A 19,927-nucleotide genomic window follows, 5' to 3' on the forward strand; every position below is an offset into this window, starting at 1 on the left:
ACTGACTCCCTTGAATTTGACTTGTCTTTATGTATTTATCTAGAAAAGTCAATAGATCGACAGTAAAAATGCCGGAATATAGTAAATGAGCAAGTTAACGGACAAGAATATTTTGAGAACTTAGATACTACAGGTAAAATTGAATATTTGCGTCATTCACAACTTAACCTTCATCCGTTCATGGGTTGAAGAGGGACGAACTATTTTATCTGGCAGAAATCTAACCCTACTGCCCTCTGTTTACAATTTCTGAAACTAGTGGCGCGGGCACTTTTTTTTATTTTGAGGGGTTACACACACACACAATATAGGTATATTTTAGTTTCTAGTACATATAAACCTTAAGTCTGTCTGTTTCTAATAAATTACGCTGGTCCTTCCCAACGACAAAGTGGTGTCATCGTCGCCTCGTAAACAAGGGCTCCTGGGTTAGACGCCCGGTGGTGGTTCGGATCCAACATTAAACTGTATGTCCAGTCCTATTTGCCTATTTGTGCATAGAGTGCACTTAATTACGAGTCTCAGTTTGTTTTTTCTTGAGTTATATTCTATGTGTATCGTAATGTCACATGTACAGTCATCGGCATTAAAAATGAGACAAATATCCTGAAATTCTTACTTCCATGCAAAGCGCTGTGTTATGTGTGTTGCCTAACTGTACGGCGATGGCCGTAAGAGTTATACAGGGTGGCTACTCAACGGGAATTCCTTGAATTCCGGGAATTATGCGTGAATTCTGCTTGAATTTTTCTCCGTAGACGTGAAAAATAGCAACTTTTATTAATCCAAATCCCATTGAATTTATGCATAATGCCCTGAGGCAAGTTTATCACAGTTTATATTAATTTTTTTGTCGAAGAAGGAAAGGAAAAGAAAAGAAAGCTCCGTGGAAAATAAAACATAATTCTCTCAATCCGTTTGCTTTGTTAGTGTCCTTTGCTTTGTTAGTGTCCTTTGCAGAACAATCTATCTGTCAGATGGAAGATTATTGCAAGATATCTTGAAGTTGATTACGTAAATTTGAAACTCTTATACGTACAATTAATAAGTTTTCGTAGATTAGTATATCCCGTAACATTTGTTACTTTTATTTGTAGATGTATTTCTAGTCTGAGTATGTGAAATTGCAAGTGTAAGATCCGCACCGTTCAATTGAATTGAATTAGAATTTTTGGATGTATTTAAATCACAGGCATCTTTTATATTTATTGATTTATTTACTGAGAGTTTCAGATACAGTCTTATTTGGCCATTTTACACTGAAACAACATAAAGTAGAAACAAAAAACAATAATAAGGTAGGATAGTAATATACAAAAATTACGTTCTGGAAGGAAAATATCTACATTCAGGGGAAGTTTGTTGTAGATTTCTGGGAGCCTGTAAAACAAGGAGCGTTATAGAAGGGATAGCCTAGTGGTTGTGTTATGGAAGAGTTGCAGGTTGGGCGTTAGTTTTTGGGGTACCCTAAGTGATTAGGAGATCTGTTCTGATTTTGCCATTTATTATCTTGTATAAAAATTTCATGTCAGCTAGATCACGACGAAAGGATGGAGTGTGAATATTCAGAGCAGCCATGGTGTCTGATTTGGATACATGTTGAAAGGAAGGTATTATATGGCGAACAATTGTAAGAAAGTTACTGAGGACAGAATCTATTCAGGTGAGATTGGTTTTTGAGGCCATTGCCCAAATTGGGGAACAGTATTCAAGGATGGGCGAGATGAAAGATTGAAAGAATAAAGCAAGAGATGATGGGTTTTGAATTTCGCTAAATCTGTATAGAAGACCGAGAAGGCGCATGGCTTTTTTAGTGGTTATGTGCGGTGAGAGGCGGTTATACGTAAGGTTGAAATAGAGATGCTTGTGCCCTTGAACTTTTGAAAAGTTCGGCTTGAAAACCGGGAATTGTACTTGAATCCTATCATGGTCACAGAGTTGTTATCCTGATAACGCATTGCAGGGAATCAAGTACTTAAGGATCTAAGTTTCCCAGTTTTATTGCTGGCGACTGTACATTGACAAGGGTTACTTACATAGAGACCAAACCTCTCCAGCATAGCATACGATCTTGTTACGCTCTTTTTATAATGACGTGAGACTCTATGTACTGACAGTGATTGGCCATTAAGTCAAACACTGCAGATTGGACGACAAGGGTACTTTGGCATAATCACATCTTGGCATAGAGAAATTGGTTGCCCCATAACAAGGTCATAAAATCTCGTCAGCAAAAAATAGATGTCAGAGATTCGTGCGTGAAGAAGGAAGGGGTGCGAAAAATTATACAGGGTAATCTGACACTGCATACTAATGCCTCGAGCAAGCATTTTACATCAGCAGCACGCCCGCCATATTGTCTTAGCGGGATTAGGTTGTTCTTCCGCATCGCAGCGAAAGTGTTTACGCTGGATGAACTCAACAACCAGAACAACAGTGTTCTTCCGCCATAACAACGCTCGTGTGGCGGTCTGTAATGGAATTTTCGCATCCGAAGTATGGCTTGTAATGTTCTCTTTATCTTCTCTACCACATCTCGGCCATACTTGTCATGGTGCCAGTTAAGATGACGGCATTTATCAAAGCAAAAAAGAGTCAACCAATAGCGTGGCAGGAATATTGTAGGAAAGGGGTCATAAAGCAAGGGATAGTAGTTATGGCTACATTTTCAGCAGTCTTTTTCATCGGAGTATCTTTTTTTAAGGAAAGTGGGGCTTAAAAGAAGTCAAAACCACCAAAATCCATGCTTTTGGGAACGTCTCTGTCAGCAATCCAATGGCAAAGTGGCATAAAATAAATCTTATGACACCCTTATATTCTAATGGGACTACAAGTCAAGTGGTGGATGCATTGCAATATGGTGGAAGGAAATGGAGAGAACGGAAAAAGCGAATTAAAGAAAATTGTTGGAATAAGAAGTGGAAGAAAGGAATTAATAAGCATAAAAGTGAAAGAAAGAGAACGAAGAAGGAGGAATAGTGATGAGAGAAGAATTAAAGATCGGAAAAAGTGATGAGAATGGAATAGAAAAGGATAAATAGTGACGAGGAGGGAATGAAAGGTGGCAAATAGTGATGAGAAGGCAATTAAAGAAGATGAGGAAATAGTGATGAGGGGAATAACAGAAGAGAAAGAGTGATGAGAAGAAAATAAAAAAGTTGAAGCAGTAACGATAAGGGAATATATTAGAAGATATAGTAATGGGAAGAGAATAAAGGACAAGGGAATAAAACATACGGAAAAGAAAAGGAGAAAGGAAATAAGACAGCAGAATGAATAAATAAATGGTGAGAACAAATATAGGATAAATAAATAAATGGGAGATGAAGATAAACAATGTACAGGACAAGAAAAGCAAAATGGAAGAAAACAATATCATGCTAGGAAAATGAAAGGAGAGAAAGAAGATAAAATAATGGAAGGGAAAAGGACGAGAAAAGCAGCTGCTTGATGGGGAAGAAAGGAATACAGAAAGTAGAGAGGGATGACGACGTGAAGAAAACCAAAGGAAAGGGAATGAATAATAAGGCAAGGTGAACCAATAGAAGCAAAGCCAAGGAAGGTAAATGCGATGGCAGATCCCGACATGGCTCAAAAGCATTTGCATAAACTAGAATATTATAAAAGAAAAAAACTCTGATATAACGGAGACAAGACGAACACACACACAAGAGAATTTCTACTGAAGCCTTCTGTATCTCGTTTCTCCCTTTCCTTTTCCATCACCCTAATGTTTTTCGTCTTCCTCAACTAGCGACGTCTCTTAATCCCCTTCCACTGACGTTTTCATGAATTCAAAGACACCGAGAAAGTCCTCTGGCGATGCTTTCGGGAACTTCGGGATTCTCTCGGCTCCAGAGCAGATGCTGGGATGCAACATCCCTGAAAGTTTCTCCTATCGTCTCCCAAGCCCTTTACTCCCATTTTTATTTCGCTTCCTTTTGCGTTTGCCTCTTGTCTCCTTCCTCTTTCCGAATGGGATGTAGAGTTTGAGGAGATTAGAATTCCAAGCTCCTCTTGTGGAGGTGTATGGGGAGGAGGGTGAAGGTGGAATGTATTTGGTCTCTCAACAAAGAGACAGCCATCTTGAAAGAACTGTTACGCTAATCTCAGCCAGTTCGCGTGTGCGTAGGTACAGTCACCGGGAATAGAAATGGGACACCTAGGTCCCAAAAAATTCCCTTTCCTGCTAGACGTTGTGTGTGTTGCGTAACTCCACGCCGACAAGTGGATTTTAATGACAAATTTTCAATGTCACCTTCTACCACCGCTGTATTGTTAGGTAACACACACAACGCCTTGCAGGAAAGCTAATATTTCAGGGCCTTTTTTATTGCCGGTGACTGTACATGCGCGTATATATTTGTACGAGGGTCATTCGGAAAGTAAACGCCGTTCGGCTGTCAATAAAAAAACCTGCAGAGATACAACAGTTTTTTTACTTTACATCTGAAAGGTACAGCTGTCCTCTATTTTTCAACATAGTCGCCATGTAAATTCAAGCACTTGTCATAGTGTTTTCCAATCCCTTCTGCATAAAACTCGGTCGCCTGCGAATTCAACAAACCTGTCACAACATTTTGAAGATCCTCATCGTCAGCGAAGTGCTGTGCCCCAAGCCGCTTCTTCATGTGAGTGAACAGATGAAAATCAGAAGGAGCCAAGTCCGGGATGTTAGGGGGATGATCAAAAACGTCCCAGTTGAATTGGCGCAAAAGCCATTGCGTTCGCCGAGCAGTGTGAGGGCGAGCGTTGTCATGCACGAACACAACCCCAGATGTCAGCAGACTGCGATGTTTGTTCTGGATGGCTCTTCTCAGTTTCTACAAAGTGTTACAGTAAACTTCATAAGTGATTGTCGTACCACGTTCCATGAATTCGACAAACAAGATTCCCTTAGCATCCCAAAACACGGTGGCCATAACCTTCCTCGCTGACAAAGTTGGACCGGTATGACCTCATCTCATTGACTGTTGCTTTGTCTCAGCGTTCACATACGCCACCCAAGTCTCCTCGCCAGTCACTATTCTGTTCAAAAACTCCTACCCTTCCGTGTTGTACCCGGGAAGAAAGTTTAAGATAGAGACCATTCGACTGGTTTTGTGGACCTCCGCGTATCTCGCATTTGGCTGGATTTTCGATGGTAGCACACATTTTGTGACGTTATAACCAGCACATGCGATGCTCTCACTAGCACAGCTGGAAGCTTACTGAATCACAGATTGCGTGATGTGTCTGCACGGGCCTAAATTGTAAGGCCCGAGTCCGGCCCGGCCCGAGGAAAAGAAACCCGAACCCGACCCGAGTCCGATAATAAGTAAACATGAGCAAGGCCCGAGCCCGAAAACATAATTAAAATTACTTTCCAATTCAGCATTTGAAAAAAAAATGGGCACTGTTGTACTTCGTTAACGAGCTGTTATAAAAAAATGTAAACAATCGATGAGAAAAAAAATACTGTTACTTTTGCTACATCTACTATTGGTGAAACAAATATTAACAAAACATGCGCTACTTTAAAAAAAAAAAAAAAAGATGTAGGCCTACTTACTGACAGGTTACTGGTTAGTGTCCCATGTTACTGTGCAGAAAAAGTACAGAGTCCACACTTCGAGAACTGAGGCTGGTTCGTCTCTGTTGGATCAGCAACCCAGCTGCACTAAAATTCCTTTCACTGCTAGCACTTGAAGCTGGTATACATAGGAATTGTCTGGCAAGCCGCAATAAATACGGTAACTCCTGTTCGTGATCTTTCCATCATTCCAGTAGGTCTTTAATGTCAACCGAACCATAACTATGATTTAAATATTTTTCAATTTCTTCGGCCTCGTTTTCACTTCGGGCATCAATATTTTCATCTTCGATACACGTGAAATCCAGTATTTTTAGTCTTTTGGCAACTTGAGATTGAGAAGGGACAGAAGAACTATTTCGCTGAGAATGATCTTTACATTGAGATTCTGGCTCTTTGCTCTTTAGATCCCGTATTAAGGAACACACATCGAGTCTTGTCTCCTCTTTCTCTGTATTTTCAAGCATTCTCAACTGACGGAAATTAGGCCACAAGAAGCAAGCAATCTTATGAAATTTGTGCAAAACAAAGTTTTCTGCGAGTGAATTTAATGCAATTTGTTTTAACTGCAACAGATCCTCTGGATCTGAGAGATTCTGTTCTTTAAGCTGATGTATTAATTTGAATCGCAAAGGAAGCACAAGTGGTAGTGTGGGGTATGTATCTGCTTCTGATTGCAGAGAAGCGTCTTTGAATGGTTCCAGAAACTCGATAAGCATTCTCAGGATATCTCGTTGAACGTGTGCCATTCTCCCTTCTTCCTGGCGTTCGATAAGAATATTTTCAATGTCATTGTAGTTGACATCAAAAGATTTGTACATGTCAATCCTACTGTACCATCGAGTTTCACATTCTTGATATAGGGTAGTTTTCAAATGTTGTGTAAGACCTGTGTCTACGTATTTGTTATGTATGATACAGTTAGTAATCTCTCCATACCATAAGTATATAGTGATTCAGGGGTAAAGGTCGCGAGATCCGTATGTTGTAAGGTTCAACTACCATTATATTACAGTCACGGGTTACGATCCCATTGACTTCCATTTGGATCGTTATACCTAGAACTGTCCGTGACTGTACATGCAGCAGCCACGTGAGGTAAGAATCTGGCTATTATTAGCCAGGCTCATGCCTAGTTCCGATCTGCATGTAGGTTTTGTAAGTATATTGCTCCGAACTTCACCTCTGTGAACTTCTCTCCAGGCCCTAAGGCAAGACCTCCTGTCCTCAGAATCATCTCGTACTTGTAATCCTTCACCTCGGACATGTATCTTTCCAAATATGTAACGTAGGAGTTTCCAGTAATTGTACTAGTGTTGACTCCCCCTCATCTTTTTGTTCCTTGCTTTGCCTTGACATTTCCCATCATACACCTTTCCCTATTGCAGATTTTCTTCACTTCACTTGAGTTCCAAGACTTTTATTCCACTCTCTAACTAACTAACTAACTAACTCCCTAGCCTTCTTAAACCCGAAGGTTCATGGCTGCAGCAACACAGGCCTTCCATCTTTCCCTATCCTGAGCAAGATCTATATACTCTTTTCCATCCCTACCGATTTCCCTTAGGTCCATCTCAACGTTGTCCCTCCATCTTCGTCTTGGCCTTCCTACAGGTCTCTTACCATCAGGTTTCCCAACAAGAATTCTGTAAACTCCTCTTTCCTCTCCCATTCGTGCCACATGGCCTGCCCACCTAAGTCTTCTTGATTTAATTATTCTAATAATATCTGGACATGAATACAAATTATGTAGTTCTAAATTATGTAACCTTCTCCACTCACCTGTCTCCTCATCCCTTTTAGGTCCTAAGATTTTCCTAAGGATCTTATTTTCAAATACCCTCAATTTATGTTCCTCTTTCAATGTAAGGGACCAAGTTTCACATCCATATAATACTACAGGCAAAATTACTGTTTTGTATATTTTAACTTTTAGTTTCTTAGATATTAAACAAGAAGACAAAAGTTTATGAAGAGAGAAGTAACATGCATTTCCTGAATTAAGCCTACTTTTTATTTCCTCTTTAATATAATTTTCATTTGTTAATATTACTCCTAAGTATTTGAATTTGGATTAGTTCTATTTCATTTCTTGTTCTTTTTTTTACTTTTATTGCCTTACCTTTGTTGTTCACATATTTTCTCTTCTCTATTCCGTCATATTCCTTCCTTTTCATTCCCTCCATTTTAGATCCTATCTCGCTGTTTTGTGTCCCTTTTGAGTTCTAGTGAAGCAAAACTTTTTTCAAACAAATGTTGCTGAAACATTCAAAAAATTGCCACCAAACAATTCTAATAACGGAGCTCCAACTGAAATTCAACATTACAAACTGTAATTAGCAAAAACATTTTTTCCTTTGCAGCTGCTTCAAAATATATTTGCATTTATCTTAGCGTAAAAAACAAAGCGGACAGTAATTTATGCAACATGGACAAACATGAATTCTGGCACATGTGATTCATTTAAAGTCACTGCTCTTGATGTTTTCGCTAATTGCGCTCACTAAATGAGCAGAGTGCATAACGCTGTACACGTGGGTGATACATTAATTCAATTTAGCAAGCGACGTGTTTTTGTTTATTAACGTTTCCATGGTTTCCTTTACCACAGAGCAGGCCTTTTTATTCGATTTTGTCCGTAAATGTATCATGAGTCACTGTGCTAATTTTTGGAATAACAGTATGTTTCAGAAAAGTGTTTTTTGTATGTGACACAAGTGTAGGTGATATGTAAAGTGGAGGCCGCTTTGACCAACATTTTTAAAAGGTTTTGCTTAATGAAAAATCAAAAGGAGAAAACAGCGAGGAAAAAGATAAAAGGGTAAGAATGGAACTGAAGATGAAGTAAATGGAGAGAAAGGGAAATAAATGGGAAGAAAGAGAAATGAAATATTTGAAAAATCTTGAGAAGAGAAGTAAAGATAAAAGAACAAACAATCGAATGGTATAAAAATATTGGAAGGAAAAGTGAAGCAAAGGAAGAGAGTGTGAGTTACAAGGAAATAAGGGATCGCATTGCAAGATAGAGAGCAAAGGAATAGAAATAACAAGGATGAGAAGTTAAATAAAAGTAAGTGTTGGGAAGGTAAGATAAGGGGGCGAAGAAATAGAAAAACAATGATAAGAATGGGAAGTTAGATGGGAAGTAAAGGATGGGAGACAGAGGAAGAAGCAAAACAATGGAAAGGAAATGACAAGGATGAGTTAAATGAAAGTAAGAGTTGGGAAGGTTAGATAAGAGGAAAGAACGAAGAGAACAATAATGATAAGGATGAGAAGTTAAATGAAAGTAAAGAATGAAAAGCAAGATAGGAGAGGCAAAGGAATAAAATGAAAATGACAAGGATGGAAAGATTAATGGAGATACGTAAGTTATGGTAAGGCAAGATAACAGGAGAAAACAATAGAATAAGAATAACATGCATGAGATAATGATTAAAGGATGGGAAGGCAAGATAAGAAAAACAAAGGAATATAATAGAAATGACCAAGATGAGAAATTAAAGTAAAGGAATAGAATAATCATGAAAAGAATGACAAGTTAAATGAAAGTAAGGAATGGGAAGGCAAAACAAGGGAAGCAAAGGAATAAAATAAAAATGACAAGAATTAGAAGTTAAATGAAACTAAAGGATTGGAAGGCAAGATAAGATATGTAAGGGAATAGAATAGAAGTGACAAGTTAAGTGGAAATAAGTTATGAGAAGGAAAGAGAAGCAAAATAATGCAAAATGAATGGCACAGGATGAGATGATGAATAAGGGAAGGCAGGATAAGAAAATCAAAGGAATAGAAATGAAATGAATGAGAAGTCAAAGGTAAGGGATCGAAAGGCAAGCAAAGAGGAAACAGGAGAAAATAATGTGAGCGAATTAAAGGGCAAGGGAAGCGAAGTTAGAAGATATAAAGTATGGGAAAGAGTTAGTACAAGTTATGTAAGAAGGACACACGAAGTTCATGAAAGCAAATACTGAATAGTAGAAGAATGTATGTCCGCCGTATGAAAAGGGTTTATCTCCATGAACTATCATCGCGCAGCCACACTTAAGTATAAGTTCATGACAAAGTACATAATTCACTCCCCATCTCTTGGTGCTCCTCTATTAATTGAGCAATTGTGCTAATTAAGAAAGACCAAGCGTGGGAGGACCGAGAAATTTGAAGAAATCTAACAAATGACATGTCCGACCTCATTACGAGACACAATGCCTGCTTAGTTGGGCGGAAGCATTCTGCAGGGTGACCGCATTGTCTCTTTAATCACATTGTAATGGATTCAAATGGCTTGACGTAACTCTATTGTTTCCACAACGCACTGACAATAAAAAGAAAAGTTTGGAGTTTCCACCTCGTGGGCGCTCGTTGAATTTCCCGGTTTGGAATCGCAAATATATTCTTTTAAATCCTGATTGTTGTGTGGATGAGATAAATTATAGACGACGGATGATAATTTTCATGGGGAACTTTACTTCTCTCCCTCGGTCATTTTCGAGAAGGTATGATAATGGAGTTTAGTTGGCAACGCATTGCATGACTACAATTTATGTCGTCCTCTTTTTCCTGTTTTCGGTTAATTAAAATTATCCAGTAATTAGAACCACCGTTGAAAGTTACATGTCATCCCCCATACTGCCGATTTATACAAAAGTAAAAATAAATAACTACGCCAACTCAATGTAAATATTAAATTCACACATTTCTAAACCAAACATATGTTCAACCACAAAAGAGATTGTTCTCTTTGCTTCGTTCTAAATATTTATAGAAGCCGAAGAACTGAACAGTGCTACATTGTATTTATTGCTACGAGATTTTACTACAACTGAGAACAGCATTAGACCTTATTACAGTAGTTTGTACAATAGTACGTTTCATGAAATTAATAAGAAAGAGACACAAAACACTTCGGATTGCTTAATACACATACGCGAGCATAAAATAACGATATATTTTAAAGGTAATCACAATTTAACAACGACAAAGATATCGAATTTTAAATAAGACTTTCTTAATTATAGTGTTTTAAATTTAGTTCTTATTTAAAATCCGCAAGGTAATGCAATTTCTGGAACACTAAATACAGTATTTTGTAAGAGTTATTTTATCGAAACATTGCTGGACATTTAGTATTTTTTGAAGAGTAAGAATATTATGAATTTATTTAGTATTTACAGTGCATGGTATTAATTTTGTGTATTAACTCGAATCTAAGGTGAAAAAGGTGAAATTGTTTTACTAATAAAAATTTCATGGTTAAATATCCGTGCATTGATCGGCTATTTCCTACAAACTCTCCAGCAATGCGAATCTGAATTAAATGTTCATAAGAACTCAAGCTGTAAGAACTCAAATATTGAGTATTTGTGCATTAATTGCAATAATTCCTGCACAATATTCATCAGTATTGGTTTGAGGAATGTTTCTCACAAAATGTTTGTTCTAAATTTCCTTAACACTCACAAAACTAAATAGTAGTGTATTGTTCGATGAATAATTCACACAAGATTTTCATCAAAAAGGATTTGCTCTAGATGTCCATGATAAAATCTCAGAAAACTAACAATTAACGCTTGATTCTTAAAAAAACCTCATCGTTTCGATAAAATAACTCTCACAAAATGCTCATCAATGTGAAATAGAATTCGCAGTGCATTAATTCCTTCAATAAAGTTACTGATTCTCAAAAGTGATCGTACTACCCAGCGAATTCCTGCTTTTAGACATTTTACAACCCTTTTTCCTGCCGGTGGAGGTTTTTTCCCCAGGAAATGGGAACCACACACCGGAAATGACGTGATTTTCGCAAAACTGTTCTTCCGTTATTGGATCTGCATTCCAGAGACTCTCGGCAAGTGAGAAAATTACAATGGCGACTGAAGGGCTACGTCACGCCTCGCATCGCATCGCATCGCTTCGCTCTTTTCCTTTCACATTTATTGTTCCAGAAAGTTAATTCCTGTCACCCATCCCCTGTGCTCTCGAGCAAATATTAGACATTTTCCGGAAACCGGGAGGAAAAATGTCCTCCAACGGTCTCTCATTCAAGCGCAATAAAATTTCCTCAATTGTCAGGAAATTCTCTTTTCTTACATCCTGTATCGCCGCCAAGTATCTCTGTAATTGAATTCCATGTCTTAAGTTAAGGGTTGATGAATCAAATACTCCAGCTGTACGTTCATGAAGAGAGGATGTTCTAGAATATTCCTCAAGACAATTTATACTTGTTTTTCTGATCCGTTCTGCCATTGGTTATTTATTTGTAGACAATAGACAAAGGATAACCCCCCATTTAAACGGCATGCTAAGTTTATACACACTAGACGAAAACTACACTCTATCTCGGAAATATGTGGAGCAAGGTCGCGCATAAGGGTAGTGAAGGGGAGAAATGCTGCAAACGGCTGGTAGCTGCAGCCACGTTTTCCTCTCTCACGCGTTCATTGGTCGAGCCCCCTCCAGTCTTTCTTGCGCAGCAGACTTGTTTTCTTTTGCTTGTTCGAGATTTCCGGCGCAGGGTGCATGGAACAGTGTCATGAGACACACATAAGGCTCCACTGATTCTCGATTTCTACCATAAGCAGTAAGCTCCGATGGTCTTTGCACTTAATGCTGCTTGAATATAATAGGCGGATTTCCTTGTACAGGAGCATTGGTTTCACTCATCATCATCTTCGCGATTAGCCAAAAGTGGCAGAAGAGCGAAGTAAAGTGAACGAAATCAATCAATCAATCAAAATCTTCGAAAACCATGGATTCTCGTTTGTACAGTCACCGGCAATAGAAATTGGACACCTAGTTCCTGAAATACTCGTTCTCTGCAAGGTGGTAGATACGACATGTTTCTCACTTCCCTTCTCCATGTAGCAAAGACACTTTGAAATTCGTCTTCTTCCTCGGGCGAAGAACAAATAGTTCCTCGCAAATGATACAGTAGATTGAGAATAAACAATGCCGTCCAACGTTCACTCGTTAGGCTTCATACAAGCAAACAAGCAGCATCCAAACTTGAACATGTCTTGAGAATAATTTGCAATCAACTCGAAATTTACGTCACAAAATTTGATGGAAATTACCCTAACAAACGTGCAATACAATACATCTCATGAATACATCACCGTAATGAGGTCTAGTTTAATAATTAGATTATATTCAGTGCTACACGTGACAGTCTTAGGCAGTCTCTCAACTAACGTTTCCACAGCAATGACGTCAAGCAAACAACACATTCATCAACTAGCACATATTTATTTATTTATTTATTTATTATTAAACACAACAGGCGAATGCCCAATTACAGTGTTCTACATTTCTTGCTTTGAGTTTGTAAATTTACAGTTTGATAAGAAACGTTATTGTGCAGAAATGTAAATAAACATAAAACATGTCAACGCTAAATTATATGTGTATACAACAGTTAACAACGCGCGTTATAATAATACATGTTAATTGAAGAGAGTGGAATAAAATATCTAACTATTATCTACAAAAATAGCCTACATGAATACAATATTTCAATTATTAAGTACAATGCACAACGTATTTACCTTTACACTCAGTATTTCAGATCTTTACCACCATGTACAATATATATATATATATATATATATATATATATATATATATATATAAGGAGATACTAATATAATATATTATAAATTACTTAAAATATGGAAATAAAATAACCACATTATAAATCATGGATATAAGTTATTTACCTTGAAGAAATACATTAATTATGTGTGTAATAAAGGACCTGTAAATAATTCACACTCTGGAAAGTACGTACATATATGTAATTGAGTATAAACTACGAAAGAAATATACTATTTACAAAATTTGCCTTTAAGTTTACATTGTTGACATTTATTCTTCCATTCCTTGAATAACTTTTTTGAATTTCCCAATAGGCAAGTGAAATATATCTAATTTTGGTTCCCTTTCGGAACATCTGTTGTACAGTTCACACATTCTCCTGATAGGTGATTTATTTATAATGTTCGATCTTCTGTTACTACAGTAAAAGAGGCCCCTTTGGATCGTGTCTTGGAGATAGGAACACGTATGTGTATTTGTTCTAGAAGATGTTGCACTTGAATATTATTGTTCATGATTTTGTATAAGAAACAGAGCAATTGCATCTTCCTTGTTTTGCTGAGAGAAGGCAGGTTGTGGCGTTTACAGAGGGAAGTGTATGATTCGTATCGGGAATATATGCCTGTTTCTTTATAAGTGGCGTACCTTACGAATTTAGACTGTAGCATTACTATTTTATGCGTGTACTTTTTGTCCTAAGGAACTCATATTTCTGCTGCATATAGACACAGAACAGACTTTCGGGTGCAAAATTGTTCTTTATAGGGAAGCTATTTTCAAGAGCCTAATAAATTACTTTAATACTAGTTTTGAGCTGCAATCATGATATCCTAAATAGGAAAAACTCAATATGCTGACCAAGGCAGAAATTTTATTATAAAAGATAAACTAAACGTAACGTTTCAACCTTCTAGCAAGGTCTTCTTCAGACTCTGCACCAAGTACAAATGTAACAAGGTACAAAGACAGGGTGATATATATACACAAACATTACTCCCCTCCAGACTATTAGAAAGTTGTTCTGGAACATTCTAGCAGCTGGCTTTCCCTTGTCAACTGTACTTTCACCTAAAATGCTAAACATTTTTTTCTATAATAAAATAAATTTCTGCCTTGGTCAGCATATTGAGTTTTCATATCATGGAAACAAGGCTTAATGGTGTTATAATGGACATTTTCCTAAATAGGGTGTCGAATACTTGAAATCATCTCAAATAGCAGTTGAAGTAAAGTTTTAATTGTTAACGGTTTGAGTCACCACCTATTGGTTACCTAATAACCAATTCGCTTTCATAAACGTTAATTGTACAGAAATATTTTATAACATTCCAGTGTATTTTAGTACTATTTCATGCTTTTTGATGTGTAATTCATGATAATGTTCTTTAAAATTTAAGACTTTTATATACAGGGTGATTCAAAAGTCGCGCGACATAGGACAACTCCGTTATTTGTGCAGATACCGAAAAAACGATAGAGGGCATAAGTGTAGGAAATACATTGTTGGAAATCATGAGCGTAATTGTTGCGACAGCCGATGGACCATTTATTAGTCTGCTTGAAATCACAAACAAAACAAAACAAAATGACTGTCAAAATGGCAAACGGAAAGAAACACAAACAAATGAATGTCATAGCCGTACTCCATTTACGACAGAACAACAAAATTGACAATCGCAATAGAAATAGCAACCGCACGGAGTGGCAAATACGGGACCGATGAGAACATCCCCGTGTATGCCACACCACACATTTAACCTTGGGTCAGTCTGATGATGAGGATCTACAGCAATGTATGGGTTCTCGGTTGCCCAATACACAGCGTTATGTCTATTCACTGTTCCGTTTAGATGGAAACAGGCCTCATCGCTGAAAAGAATATCAGCTTCAAGGTGTGGCTGCTGCGTTCGTCTTTCAGTAAACCACTCACAGAACTGCACCCGTCTATCTGTGTCATCTCCATGTAGATCCTGGACAAAATGCACACGATATGGATGGAAATGATTTCTGGATGCTTGACTGATGACACATTCTTGAGCCACTTTTCGTGTTGACCGTGTTGGACTGACTGTCAGCTTAGCTAGTACGCTTGCTGAGGTTGCATGATCTGTTGCTGTACGTGGCCGCCCAGACCGTCGTTTGTCATGGATACTGCCTGTTGCCTTGAACCGCTCCAGTAAACGACCAATGGTTGCATGATGTGGCTGTGGTTGATCTGGATGCCGTCTGTGATATTCCACCGCAGCTTCCCGTAGACTCATCCCTGCAACATGGATAAGAACAATTTCCACCCTTTCCTGAATTGTGTACTGGGACATTGTTGTTGATTACTGGAAAAAAAGAAAAATTCAACATTACGGTCATGATTTAAAACTTATTTTCCAACAATTTTGTTCTTGTTTCCTGCACACAATGAAAATAATACAAATGCAACATCACGGTCATGATATCAAACATATGTCCAACAATTTTGCCCTCTATCGTTTTTTCGGTATTTGCATAAATAACGGAGTTGTCCTATGTCGCGCGACTTTTGAATCACCCTGTATATTTAAATACGTTGCAGTTTGTATTCTATATGTCATAAATAGCATCAATAAGTACATACTTCATTCTTATAAATGGGACTAATATCAACATTTCAAATACTTCTTACATTGCTTTCGATATACGAATTTTATGATAGTTTTCTGTAAATATTCGTATACATGTACTAGTTTACTAAGTAAGAATTTTTTTTCTCTTTGCAGAATCTAAAGGATCAGATTCTCACCACTAATGTATGGTTAGAACATGTAAGTGTTACATTTTATATTTATTGTACATAGTCATGAGAACACTCAAACGAGCATACTCGAAACTTACATTACTTCCCCATTTTTTTAAAACATATAGAGTAAGTTCCTCTAAGAGCGCGCGGCCTCTAAGAGTACGCAGCTTGATTTTTGAATGTTGGCAACATTACAGGACGCTGCCATTTAGTCGTCAGAAAGCTCCACAAGTTGACTGTGTACACGCCGTACCTGGTGGATATTGTGGTGTTTGTCGTGACGTTATCGGTAAATTTCTGGGTTTTGTCTGTTCACTGTAATATTGAACTCTCACATTATAAGGCTTATGATCTGGTAATGGTACTAAGTTGTTTTAAGTATGGTAATAAGTGTTGGTATACACCACAACGTCGAACATTAGACATAGTGATAACGATCCCGCTGCATGATGCTGCTCCTGGCCGATGAATTTTGAATCTTGTCTTGTTCCTTTAAGAGTACGCAGCGCATGGAGAAGTCAGAAAATCAGAAGTTCTCACATCTTTACCGTACAAAAACTCACTTCTGGCGTCAACTTCCGGGACTTTGTAAAATCGTAACGACACAGTGAGAATTAAACCAGTGTCTCCAAGGAAAATTTTGCGACCCCCTGATGATGCAACTCCATCAACGTCAGCACAAGGTGCTGGATCCATAACTGAAGACTAGGTTTAATGCGTACTCTTGAAGGCCCTTGTGAGCACTTTTAGAGGAACTGTCCTCTAAGAGTGCGCAATTAAATTTTTTCATAAGTGTATAAAAATAATACAAGTTTATTATTACCTGGACCTTTGTTCATAAACTGTTTGTAGTTATAAATATTAATTTAGCTTCTGTGAGGTTGCAAAGTTAAGTGCGTCGTCTTAGAGGATCTCCCCCCATGTGTGTCTTTTTAGTATCCTTATGTGACTTGCTAAGGTTAATTGCGATGATACAATGAATTCAAAGTTATGTACATACAGTCTGAAAATTTGACATTAAGACAACTGTAAGCATGGCATAAAATTATTAAAGCAGTTCTACTGTAGATTTTATAGTTTTCTTCACCAATAATGAATTCTGAAATAATCGTTATTTCCCTTGTAATTTTAAGAATACTATATAAGGGGTTCAGAGTACAAGTGGTGTAACTCCATTGAAGACAGTTTCAAGAAAAAGTCTCATTTAAATAACCTAGTACTATGTTTAGCTGTTGGAGCACAAACATAGTGGTGCCTCTATGGGCAAGAATTTGAAACTTAGGAGAATACACGAGCGACTACCAACAGCCTTACCAATATGCTAACAGCGCCAAACCTGAACTGCCTAATCTATCTTCGTAGGCACATAATAGCAGAAATATGTATGTAAATAGGTTAGGCAGGTATATTTTTTAGGCTATTATATGCATACGTGGATAGGTTATGCAGGTCAGGTTTGGTTCTGTTAGCATATATCTCCCAAGTTGCTAAGACTGTCACTAGCCTATCGTGATACTTAGCCTACGTCTAGCATTGAAATGTTGATACTTCACAGTTCTCAGTTTTCCACAAATAGTGGAGATACGCAAATTGTGCTCTAAACTCTTTATATTATCCATGGGAAAGTTAGGAAAATCTTTCCTCAGAAACTTCAGCTGTTTTTCAAATTAATTTCAACAACAAGTTGTGGTGATATTTTTTTTATTATTTTCAGTGTTTATGGAAGTGGTAGTATCTTAGCGTCTAATTCACACAAACTGCCTCACCAGTACAAATCGTTGTTAAAGAAAATAGATAGCTCTGTTCAAATGTTCCTAATACGCCAACCTCAACATGTTGTCGAAATTAATTCGAAATGAATCTGGATTTTACCTTATATGTACAGTGATGTCGTAGTAATGTTCTTTAAAATATTATATATGTAGTAAATTACTTGTAGTGTTCTGGCAGTTTATTATATTTCACAGGAATGGCAAGATCATAAGTTCGAGTGGGATCCTGCGGAGTATGGGGGAGTGACGGAATTGTATGTCCCATCGGAACACATATGGCTGCCGGACATTGTTCTCTACAACAAGTGAGTACTTGCATTCGTTCATTTATAGAGTTTTAAAATGAAAATTTATACTTAGCATAATTAATTGACGAAAATTCTGCCTCTATAGGCGAATGAATAAATGGTATTTCTACTATATTTTACATTACATGAAGGAATTACACAATGCCTGAATGTAAAGTTACTTTGATTCTCGGTAACAATACATTTACTCTGTATCGGTGTTATACCATACAGCTTTAAAACAACTGTGGACAGTGTAGCAGATGGACAGTTTGATACAAACATGTTACTTCAGTTCAACAATGGTTCACGATGGTACAGTAGCACACATTACTTTAGTTCGACAATCCAGGTAGGAATGAATATACGTTCCATCAGTTCAACAAACGTTTACACTGGTAACAGCGGGCTTACTTCAACTGGACGATCATTTACACTGGTGGAAACTAACATTACTTCAGTTTAACATGCTGACTTTGGTATCAGCGGAGGTTACTTTAGTTCCGCAATTGTTGACACTGGTAGTAACGGGCATTACTTCAGTTATACAGTTGTTGACACTGGTAGCAGTATTCGTTACTTCAGTTCAACAATCGTTAACAATGGTAGCTGTGGACGTTACTTCAGTTCAACAATCATTGGCACTGGTAGCAGGGGACGTTACTTCAATTCAACAATCGTTGACACTGGTAGTAATGGACGTTACTTCAATTCAACAATCGTTGACACTGGTAGTAATGGATGTTACTTCAGTTCAACAATCGTTTAGGTTACTTCAGTTGAACAATCATTAACAATGGTAGCAGCGTAGGTTACTTCAGTTCAACAATCGTTAACAATGGTAGCTGTGGACGTTACTTCAGTTCAACAATCATTGGCACTGGTAGCAGGGGACGTTACTTCAATTCAACAATCGTTGACACTGGTAGTAATGGACGTTACTTCAATTCAACAATCGTTGACACTGGTAGTAATGGACGTTACTTCAGTTCAACAATCGTTTAGGTTACTTCAGTTGAACAATCGTTAACAATGGTAGAAGCGTAGGTTACTTCAGTTCAACAATCGTTAACAATGGTAGCTGTGGACGTTACTTCAGTTCAACAATCTTTGGAACTGGTAGCAGGGGACGTTTCTTCAATTCAACAATCGTTGACACTGGTAGTAATGGACGTTACTTCAGTTCAACAATCGTTTAGGTTACTTCAGTTGAACAATCGTTAACAATGGTAGCAGCGTAGATTACTTCAGTTCAACAACCGTTGACACTGGTAGCAGCGAATGTTACTTCAGTTCAACAACGGTTGATACTAATATGAGTAGACGTTATCGAAGCTCAAAAATACCATCACAGAGACAACTGCCATGATAAAGCAAACGAGACGTCAGTCATAAAATGGTAACACATTAGTTACACTTGCTCGTCCGAAATTGTAGAAAGAAATGACACCCCTTCCATCTCAACGTTTTTCCTTATAACAACCCCATTCGAACCCCATTCATGGCGTGGTGCAAAGCACAGGGGAGCACTTTACTTTTTTACTTTTTACACGGACTTAATTATGGAAGCAATTCATTTCGTTTCGTGTTTTAAAATGAACATTCCGTTCTTCCTCATCCTAACTAAGGTAAATTGCATTCCCCGTACGGAAATATCGGGAATCATCATCTAATCGAATTGCTGTGAAACTAGGGCTGGGACAACATTAAAAACTTGATTAATTGAGACAATTATCGACAACGGTTTGAGAAAATGTAATTCCGAGCTAATCCGATTACTTCCAAATAAAACATTGCACGTTGATTAATGGCTCTAGCATTTTGGTGTTTATTAATTTATAAAATGGATAGCCGAACGCCAATAAATACTATTCTTAGATATGATGTTTTAAAATATAATAAACTTTGCTGAATTTGTAACTAAACCTTTATC

General features: G+C 37.5%; 1 protein-coding gene across 2 annotated transcripts in view; it reads left to right on the forward strand.

Moving 5' to 3' along the window:
• LOC146002867 (acetylcholine receptor subunit alpha-L1-like) overlaps positions 1-19,927 on the forward strand; it is a 361,057-nt gene that overhangs the window by 110,229 nt on the left and 230,901 nt on the right. For both annotated transcript variants that reach the window (XM_083140884.1, XM_083140883.1), the window contains exons 2-3: positions 15,916-15,960; positions 17,903-18,012. In XM_083140884.1, coding sequence (XP_082997010.1) covers positions 15,916-15,960; positions 17,903-18,012 — 155 coding nt within the window. The remainder of the gene's footprint in view (positions 1-15,915; positions 15,961-17,902; positions 18,013-19,927) is intronic.

The sequence above is a fragment of the Lepisma saccharinum genome, chromosome 19 (genome assembly GCF_977018435.1).
Source record: "Lepisma saccharinum chromosome 19, izLepSacc3.1, whole genome shotgun sequence".
Classification (NCBI taxonomy): Eukaryota; Metazoa; Arthropoda; class Insecta; order Zygentoma; family Lepismatidae; genus Lepisma; species Lepisma saccharinum.